Source organism: Parasteatoda tepidariorum, chromosome 5, assembly GCF_043381705.1.
Source record: "Parasteatoda tepidariorum isolate YZ-2023 chromosome 5, CAS_Ptep_4.0, whole genome shotgun sequence".
NCBI classification, from domain to species: domain Eukaryota; kingdom Metazoa; phylum Arthropoda; class Arachnida; order Araneae; family Theridiidae; genus Parasteatoda; species Parasteatoda tepidariorum.
The window spans coordinates 79414950-79426043 of record NC_092208.1 but is presented as its reverse complement, the minus strand read 5'-3'; the positions used below and the strand labels follow the sequence as shown (position 1 = coordinate 79426043).

The window sequence follows — 11094 nt, the reverse complement described above, 5'->3', positions numbered from 1 at the left end:
CGTTCGTTTAATTAGGGAGCGTTCTCATTTCAATTTTTTCCTATGACCAGGTTTTGTTATTTCCAGGTTCACCCTCGCATGCGAAACTAGTTTAGACAGTGAGAACGCTCGGCCAGCGATCGCATATGCGAGTCACATGACAGTATGAATGTTGGGTTATACCTCTCGGCTACGGTGGCTCTCAAATAAATTTGTATTCAAGTATGGGCAACCGGTTAGCAACATGTTTCATTTTTGGCAGACGATCAATTTCGATTCTATAAAAATAATCTTATTCACTTTTTTCTTTGTTTGTAATTACTTATTTATATTTTATGCGCTTACGTTCGTAATAAGTGCCCTAACCATGGAGACTCTTCAACATCCATGACTCTAACTTAACTGGTAGAATATCGTTAAGAGTTTAAATAAAACTCTATTAAATTTTTGTTCTAGAGGAAAATCTTATTTATTCAGTATGTGTGATAGAACATTTTCGCAGAAAGTCAACTTAAATAAACCTTATCCCTGTAGTGTGTGTGATAAAGTATTTGCATCAAAATGTAATGTAATGAAACACTGTCTTCTTCATACTGGAGAAAAACCTTATTCTTGCAGTGTATGTAATAAACCTTTCACACATAAAAGAAGTCTAAATCGGCATTATCTTGTTCATACTGGTGAAAAACCTTATTTATGTACTGTTTGTTATAAATCATTTTCACAGAAAGGCAACTTAAAGGAACACTCTCTTGTTCACACTAGAGAAAAACCTTTTTCATGTGATTTATGTGAAAAAACATTCGCTCAAAAACGTCATTTAATTCAACATTATCTTGTTCATAGCGGAGAGAAGCCCCATTCATGTAATGTATGTGATAAAACATTCTCACTTAAACGTACTTTAAATCAACATTATCTGGTTCATAGTGGAGAAAAACCTTATTCATGTAGTGTATGTGATAAAACATTCTCACAGAAACCACATTTAAATCAACACTATCTTGTTCATACTGGAGTAAAGCCTTATATATGTGATGTGTGTAATAAATCATTTTCCCAGAAAGTTCATTTAAATAAACATTATCTTGTTCATAGTGGAGAAAAGCCCTATTCTTGCGATGAATGTGATAAGAAATTTTCTCATAAACATCATTTAAAAAAACATTCACAAATTCATACTAGTGAAAAACTTTATGCTTGCAGCTTGTGTGATAAATCATTTCTACAGAAAGCTAGGTTTAATAAACATATTCTTGGTCATACTTGAGAAAACTTCTTCAAGCAGCGTGTGAAAAAAAATATTTCACAAGTAAATTTAATACTGTCTTGTTTATACTGGTGATGAACTAAATTCATGCAGTGTTTGTGATAAATTTTATGCAGGGAAATATAATTTATATGGATAATTTGTTATTCATACTGGAGAAAAGCCTTTCACAAGACTGTATGTGATAAAATATTCATACAAAAAATAATTTAAATGCACTCTTGTTTATCCTGAAAAGAGACTTTATTCATGCAATAATCATAGTTGTTGACTAAAATTTTCTTTTTTTTAAATAATATAGCTGGGGAAGAATTTTTTTAAAGATTAAACTTTTTACTATCATATAAAATTATATCAGTCTTGTTAATCTTATTTTTTTATTCTTGTAGTTTGAATAAGTTCACATTAGTGGGTAAAACAATATATTTTTTCAAAACTTCAAATATCAAGCTTTACACATTAAAGAAGTGATTTTCAAACTTTTCTGACTGCATACCTTTGTGACAAAAATAATCATAAATTTTACCTCAAATTATGTAAATATTGTGTATATGTGCCATAAAAAAAATATTTTTTCAAAAAATAAAGAAAAAATTGCTGAAAATCAAGTTATAATTTATTTATTTCATATGAAACAATACATATACATACAACTGATAAATTATCTAAGAAATATTAAATTATAATTACATAGGAACAATGTGATTGAATTTGTTTCTATAATGCATAGTTAACAGCTAAAAAAAAAAATCCCTTGAATTTTGATTTTCAGAAATAATATTGTGTGCCAGGAAACATTTGAAAAGAAATGTGATATCCCTTTGAATTTTCTATGCGTCTTACTTTAGAGACCATTGCGTTTAAAGCAGAGTTTGTGATTTTTTTACAAAAAATTAGATTTTTTTGATTTAAATCAAATTCTTTTGATTTTAAATCAGATTTTTTTGATTTTTATTCAAATACATTGTAAGAACTTGAATTTTTTATTAAAAAAACTTTATAAATGTATAATTAAAATTAGATTAATATTGAAACTATATTATAACAATATTTTTGAAGCTCTAACTTACTAAAATAATTTTTCATTATAATACATAGCTTTGAATACATAGCAACCATTTTGAAACAAATGCATGAATGTAATTTAAAGACTAGATGAAATAGAGAATTTAAAGAATACTTCAGAGGTCCATCTAGGTTTTTCTGAGAGGTACATATTTTGTGAAAATTTCGACATAATTAGTGAAAATTAAAAATTATATTAAAAAATCAACACAAAAATATGATAAAAAAATGGATTTANTATCCTTCATTCACTGTTGGTTTCGGAACCTCCTTTCGCCAACCAACCATCCGTTGTGAGTGGTTGATTCGTTGGCGAGCTGAGCTTATTTATAAGAAGAAAAAAATATATAGTTTCGTACAAGTTTTTATTTAGTCCTTTACATACTACATCAGCTGTATAGTAGATATTTGTATGGTTTGAATAATGTTACAATGCCCTTTGAACCTGTAGCGGCTTACTATATTTAAAGTGATATAATTGTTTGAAACTGCAAAAAACAAGAGACAACTTTTTGTAATCACTTTTTTAGACCTTTCTTTACATATAAACGGGGAATCCCCTGCTGAAGTGTAAGTAGAGTACCACCCGACATCACTACCACACAGGGTTCAAGATTTTTTTTATTTAAATCAGATTTTTTTGATTTTTATTCAAATACATTGTAAGAACTTTAATTTTTGATTAAAAAAGCTTTATAAATGTTTAATCGAAATTAGATTAATATTAAAACTATATTATAACAATATTTTAGAAGCTCTAACTTACTAAAATAATTTTTCTAATACATAGCTTTGATGCATAGCAACCATTTTGAAACAAATCCATGAATGAAATTTGTGGTCTGTCTAGGTTTTTCTGAGAGGTACATATTTTGTGAAAATTTAGACATATTTTGTGAAAATTATATTAAAAAATCAACAAAAAAATATGGTTAAAAATGGTTTATCATTTTTTACGAGCCTCAAAAATAAAATGTTAAGAAAAAGTATTTTGTGAAATACCATTTTTTCCTGAAATTGGAATTTTTGAAGGTACCACTAAACGGTAGTAAATTTGTCTTGGACAGATTATCAGTTAATAATCCCACTGCTTCAAATAGACTTTGAAAGGCATATAGAGCAAATTTTTGGCATATTAGAGTAATTTCTTTTTAATATAACCTCAAGTTTTAGAAATACACATTTTCCACCAATAAAATATAATATAGATTTTAATTCCATGCTTTTTCAATCAAAACTTTTAATTTTTTTTTTTGAAAAAGTTTCATGTTTATTAATTACTTTCTACAGCTATGCACGTCTATATTAAGTCTGCATTAAATGTTTACTTTAATCTGTACTTTCAATCTCAAGAATCAAAAGATTTTTAAAAACGTAATTTCAAATGTGTTGGAATTTAACTCACACCAAGAAAGAAAGTAATTTCATTAACTAAAATTAATTAATGCAGCAATTCATTTAAAATAAATTTTAAAACTAAGAAAAGAAAGTATCAATAGTTTAAAACACTGTTTTTTTTACTTTTAAAATCAATATATATGTATATATAAAAAATCAGCTGATTTAAATCAACAAACCCTGGTTTAAAGTAAATTATAAATGCTGCTACAAATTAGAAAAACTTTCCTTTTCTCAACTGCTCAATAATAGGGTCGAATGGAAATTTTTTTTTTTAGATAATTGAAAATCATCAGCAGACATGTGATTCTTCCACTATTTCGTAGAATTCTGCGAATTTCAAGATCATTGTTTAGCGGATTTCTGCGAATCAATAACTTATATTTTTAAAAAATTTTCTTAAAATTCTGCTAATCTAAAATTTAAATTTAGTTACTTATCCAAAATCTAATTAATGGAACATTAATTCTGCCCCTATCAGCACCCTCTTTTTTCCTAGGTTCTCATTCACTAACGTTAGACTTTTTTACGCTAATTAGGAGAAAAATGAAACTGAGAACACGAGATTGAAAGAAAGAAGCTCCAAACTTCGGCTCGAGTTAATGAACTACTAAGGCAAACACAAAATTAGAGATTTGATAATCTAAAAAGTAATTCCAAAATGGCAAGCATTTAAAAGAGGGTTCCTTAGAAAAATATTTTTTTTTCTAATTTTTTTAAGAGTAGCATATTTGTTGCTAATTCCAATTTATAACAAGAGAATTATTTAATCAATGTGATAGATTCACCGTGTTTTTTAATTGGCTTCACAATTAGATTGAATAAATTTTTTATACGATATTAAGACCTGGAAATTTCGAATCTCGTATTTCACTAATCAATTTTCAACGTGCTCGATAAAATCGTAAATCCATGTTTTGATCTTTTTTTTTTATTGCAGTTAGTGCAATTGATTTTTTGATGGTATTTATAATTCTGATATCATTACAAGATGCCCTTGATTTGCGTCGATACCATTGTAAATCTTGTGGTCTTTGGATCGTTTTATTAGCCCTTATTGCTATAAATTTTCTCAATGTTTATTTTTTAAAAATCCCTATATTTTTATTCATTATTATTACAATGCACAAGATTCAATTCGTGAATTTCTTGGACATGACATTACCACTGCTTTTTCAGTCGACTTTTCTCCACTTACTTCTGCTGATATTTATATTGGATGTTATTAAGAAGTAAAAAGGCATTTAAAAAAAGATAAAAAGGAGAGGTCTTGTTTACAAATAGAATTTTTCTCACTTATTATTTTATAGTTCCAAGTTTTAATGTTTCTTCTTCTCCAAATTAAGTAATTATTTTTCAAATCCAAGTAATCTTGCATTTGATTGATCATTTGCAATTATAAGTAGTTTGAAGCTGTCTGTATTGGTTTATATTAACATTTAGGATTTTCACTGCAATTTTGCTTGGAAATAGTTGCTTTAGTAGCCTTACATATAAAAAATAGTAGCCTAAATAGTCTCCTCAGAATAATTAAGATACTTTTTTCATCCATGTAGTAGAGCTTTGAATAACTATTATAATATCTCAGCTCGATTAGTTTCATTAGACCATTTATTAATTGAACTTAACTAGACCACTTACAAATTCCAACAATATTTTTTCTTCTTTTAAAAAAATCATAAATAATAAAAAGAAGAAAATTAACGATAAATTCTTAATCAGATAAATTTATTTTGAAAACTGAAAGCAAGTACAAAGAAAATGTGTGATAAATAAATAATTGATCAATATTTAAAGTTAAGATTAATCATATTAAATTTTTAAAAAAAATATTAAGCAGTAAACAACTTAAAAGATTTTTTAATATTTGATTTAGAGATCATGTAAATTTTAAAGTGCATTTCCATGTATATAAGGTAGGTATTTATTTAAAATAATAATAATAAAATCTGCAAGTTTTCAAATATTAATACTACTAAAGAAAAGGTTTTTTCCTACACATGTTGATAGCTTTAAAGTATTCTGCTTAGAGTTTATTAACATTTTTTAAGTTTAGAGTGAAAAATTAATTCCTGTTATTTAATTACTAAATAACAAAAAAAATTTATAAAGAGAAGATTAATTTAAAAAAATTTTCAAAAATTAGTAAAAAATGCATAGCTTTAAGAAAATATGCCATAAAATTTTTTTTTATTCTTCAAATAATTTTATTTTTTAACAAAATATTCAATAAACTGAAAATAATATAAGTTTGCATAATTAGCTTGATATAAGTGTATAAATTTATTTAGAAAGATGAGTATAACAAAATTCCAAATGAATAACATAGTTTTTTGAATAAAACTCAAATAATATTGCAATTGTTATCTTTTAAGTTTAATAGCTATCACTAAACAATTGTATTGTTTTTTTTAGTTTTTTCCTTACCCAGGTTCTTCCAGTTTTTACCTCTACTGTACTGGAAGGCGTAGGTTTCTTTGATCTCAACCCTGATGGAAATATTGGTGAGAAAACAGAGTATGAAGGTGGCATATTTATTGATTGCTGTCACTTTTTGCATTTCAAAAATTATAAATTCTAATTTTCAAAAATAAAAAATTTATATACTTCTTAATTGTCTTGCAATTTTGCTACTTACATAGTAAAGTTTAATTGAATAAAAACTATAAATCATATTATTTTAAGGAAAAAAAATATTTTTTTTTTTTTAACAATTGCTAATATAGATGTAGATTCTTTATACAGACTTGGATTATCCTTGAGTAATAAAAAAATAAACTATGTAGCTTTGGGAAAATTTAAATATTTTTTAATTGTTTGTATGAACACTGAATTTAGGAGTAGATCAGGAACAAAACTTATTCTTTTAGCTCATTACAGCTTTAAAGTAGATTGAATACGCATATTGAGATATTAGATTTCTTAAACATGTATATATTAGAGTGCCTATATTGAAAAGAGTGATGACAATATCCAGGAGCGCATGCACTGCAGTCATATTTTTGTCCAAGGGGGTTGCCAGATGATACACCGAAATTGGCGCCACTCGCTCATTTGGTGTTATTCTGAAGGTTCTGTTATTCTAAGAGTATATACTAAAGTATCAATAATATAAACTTTAAGATTGGAAAGCACATGATATTACAGATTTTTTAAGAAACATTGTCTAGCATCTGAAATTGTTAAAAAATTAACGTCAATGAAAAAAANGAAGAGTGATGAAAAATAACACATTTTTTGCTACTACATAATATTTTTTAGTCATTTATATGAATATAATGTAATAAAAAGGAGGAGTTTGGGAACCATTAGTGAAATTGCCTGCGTAACGGATATAGTGAACCGAAATTTCGGTCCCTTGAAGGTTCACTATAGCGGGGTTTGACTGTATTTAATTTTTTTCACAATTGCTAATATAGATTCTTTACACAGATTTAGATTATCCTTGAGTAATAAAACTATGTAGTTTTGGGAAAATTATTTAAATATATTTTAATTGTTCGCATGAACACTGAATTTAGGAGTAGATCAGAAATAAAACTTTTTCTTTTCGCTCATCACAGTTTTAATATGCATTATATTAAGTAGAATGAATATGCGTATCGAGATATTTGATTTCTTAAACACCTAAATATGAACCAAGTTTGATTTTAAAATCACATGAATATGAAGTATAATATTTGATTCTAATGTTTTACATAGCTGCCAACTCTACTGGATTTTGCGAGTTTCTCCTGGTTTAATAAAAATTCTTCTGGTTTTTGTACATTTTTGAAAATTCACTAAAATTGAAAAAGTTTCCTTAAAAAATCCCTCTTGAAATAGAACTTTTGTGCAGATTATTGCCCTGCTTGAATATTTAAATAAGTGTCACTAATACATAAGGAAGATATCCTCATTTTACTACTACTATTTAAAATTATGAATAAACATAACATTTCAAGATCATTTAATGTGAAATCATAACTGGAAAATATTGCAGTTTTCCTATTTTGATGACTATAAAAATCCACAAAAATTCGCTATGTGTAAAACATTGAGTATAATTTGCAACAATTATCATGAAACTTACATTATTTTGAAAATTTACTGGATTTTTTCCTATCCATGTTGGCAGCTATGATTGTGTAAAAATGAATCACGATTTTCGATTGTATGATCGCATGAATAGGAATCGTAATATTTGATTTTTAAAGCATAGGAATACAAGTTTGTTCTTGGCTTTGTATAAATTTAGTAGAGAATTTATTTCAGCATATTAAAATACATTGAAATTATAGGGTCACTGGTTTAGATAGCAAAGTGTAAGTTTTCACCCCCTCCGTAAATTCTAGATTGAGACTGCAACTCAACTCGCCTCAGACATTGGTATTGGGCCTAAATCATATTTTTTAAAACAATTTATAACCTTCCCCTTACTTACTCAGGTATGAGTCTCAAATTTTAGGGCCATATTATAAAGAAGATGGATCCTGAACCATAGGTCTGTCGATGCATTTTGTTTCTGATAAACATAAGGTTTCAATTCCAACAAATTTAATTTGGTTAATGACCTAGAAAATTGAACTAAATTTTTGTTTCTTGATAGCTTAATGTTAAATTTAAGGCCACCCCAAACATACACATGTTGATACTTTTGTTACTATTTATTAGTATGTATTCACAGAAATTGATACCTTTGTGGTACAAGTAGATTTTGACAGTCAGAGTCTAAGAAAATAGCCTTATTTAGAAGATTTTTGAACTACCATTGATCAGAAGATCCACTGAAAGTATTTACATCTTAATAATTGGCATGGAAGTAGTAGAATACAAAATAATGATCAATGTTTACTCATTTCCTATACAGTAATGGCGTGTGTAAAAAGATATAAAGAAAAAGTGTCTTATAGTTTCACATAAAGAACATATCCTGAAAATTTCTTCAAAATCCAAAACCTAAACTTGCCCGATCCGTCCAATTTTTTTTAAAAAAAACAGTAGCTCTTAAATCAAACTTTTTTAAAAAAAATAATCAAAAAATCATGACCACTAATTAGAAATAATTTTCCAAATTTAATTACATAATTTCAGATTTCCTTATAATAATTCAATATAAAATTCCATCTTGATGGTCTATATCAGTGGTTACCAACTGGTGGCTCCCGAACTAAAATATATTAGCTGTCATTTTTTGCAGAAAATTGTCATAAAAAATCTATATGGGTTTAAAATACTTTTCTTTCCTTAAAAAAAACCCTCATTTCTTCGTTTCTGTGAAATTTAATATACCAATGTTGCAAAAAAATTGTATTTCTCTGGTAAAAATCTACTTCTTATTTTAATTTGTAGTTCAATACTTTTGTTTTGTATAACTTGATAAAAATCTGACAGTAATATTTAATGTTCCTTCAAACATGAAAGAGTCCTATATAAAATTTTGATTAAGTTGCGGCCTGCCATTTGACTGGTGTTTTTAACTCTGGCCTCATGTAGGTTGGAAACCCCTCGTCTATATGGTCACAGAAGTTTATTAAATGGATGACCTATAACATTTCAATCTATTGATTAAGTGGTAAGCAGATGAACCAGACAAGATAAATGAAGCATTTTCTTTACATGCTAACAAATTTATATTTCGTATAAATATGTTCAATGGAGGATCAAAGAAATTTTTGTTGAAATTATGAATAGAAATCAAAATACATGAAATAAGTATTTACCTAATTATTTTACATAGCAAAAGGTGTAAGAAAATCAAAAAGCTTATGCACACAAAGTTAAAATAGAGCAGGCAATGAAAAAGCATAAGAATTTCAAATAAAAATTACATATGCATGTAAAAATTTTAGAATTTGCATTCAGTTACAAAGATGGGGTTGGGTCAGTTTATTAATAATTTAGTAATACTGCATGAATAAGATTTATCACCATTAAATAAAAGATACTGTTGATTTTTTTTAACATAGTTTTATCCATGAAAAATTTCCATATCTGTACCTATGCGAAAATGATCGTCAAGCTTTGATGACTTCTAGGCAATAGTTCATGAGATATTAAAAAAACATGTCATAGAAGAGGAAAGAAAGGATGGGTATAACTTACAGTCACTTTTAATGACAAATTACAAGTTTGCTTTAAAAATTTTGCAAGTTAAAAATCCTTTGAAACCTTGGTAATGTTTGTTGGAGTAAACAGGTACTAATACAAAAATATTCCCAATTTATTGCAAACACCTATTAAATAAGGTTTCTTTCCAGTATGAACATAGTTCACTTAAATTATCATTCTACGAAAATCCAGAGAGATAGTCAATTTGAACTTTTTTGTGAGAGAAAAATTTAGCACACACATTGCACAAATAAGTTTTTTTTTTTTGAAGTATGAACATGAAGGTGTTTATGTGAGAATATTAAATTATATTAATTGCATGAATAAGGTTTTTCTTCATTATAAACAATATAGTGTTGATTTTAAAAGATTCATCACACATGCTACATAATAAATTTTTTCTTTTGAGTATTAATAAAAGAGTGATTATTTAAACTAGTTTTCACTAAGAAATTTATTTTTAATATACAAACTGTACAAATGAAGTTTTTCACCAGTATGAACAAGATCTAAGCAAATATTTATGGAGAAAAATTCACCATTGTCACGGCATGAACAAGATTTTTAGTATGTACAAGATAATGGTTATTTAAATTAGCTTTTTCTGTATATGTTTTACCACAAAAACTGCATAAATAAGGTTTTTCTCCTTTATGAGTAAGAGAATGTTTCAGTAAATTTGCTTTATGTCTGAAACTTTTATTACATACACTGCATGAGTAAGGTCTTTCCCCAGTATGAACAAGATAGTGATGATTTAAGCTAGCTCTTTTGGAAAAAGATTTATTACAAATATCGCATGAATAAGGTTTTTCTTTAGTATGTATAAGGTAATGATTTTTTAAATGACCTTTTTGTGTGAATGTCTTATTACACAAAATGCATGAATAAGGTTTCTCTCCAGTGTGAACAACAGCATGTGTCTGTAGATTAGTTTTCTGTCTGAATGTTTTATTACACACACTGCATAAAAAAGGTTTTTCTCCAGTATGAATCAGATAGTGTTGCTTTAAATTATGTTCAAGTGAGAAACATTTATGACACACATTACATAAATAAGGTTTCTCTTCAGTTCGAGAAATGTTTTTATTCAAACAACACTTATCAGTATAAGATTTTTCACACATTCTGCAAAAATAAGGCTTCCTTTCAATACAGACGAATTTAATTTTATTTTTAAAAAAAATTCTTCTTTTTCCCAGTGAATAATGTTTGTTTCGACGAGGATGTTATAAGTTTATTTTCTGTTTATTACTTGAAGATATCTTAATTGTAATGAAATCTCTTTACTT

The 11094-nt window shown here is 26.9% G+C and overlaps 1 protein-coding gene across 1 annotated transcript; it reads left to right on the top strand.

Annotated features, from left to right (window-relative positions):
• Positions 1-457: 457 nt before the first annotated feature.
• On the top strand, positions 458-1249 carry LOC107454211 (zinc finger protein 300-like). Its single transcript, XM_016071322.3, has one exon. The coding sequence runs from the start codon at positions 458-460 to the stop codon at positions 1247-1249; it is 792 nt and encodes a 263-aa protein (XP_015926808.1).
• The last annotated feature ends 9845 nt before the right edge of the window (positions 1250-11094 follow it).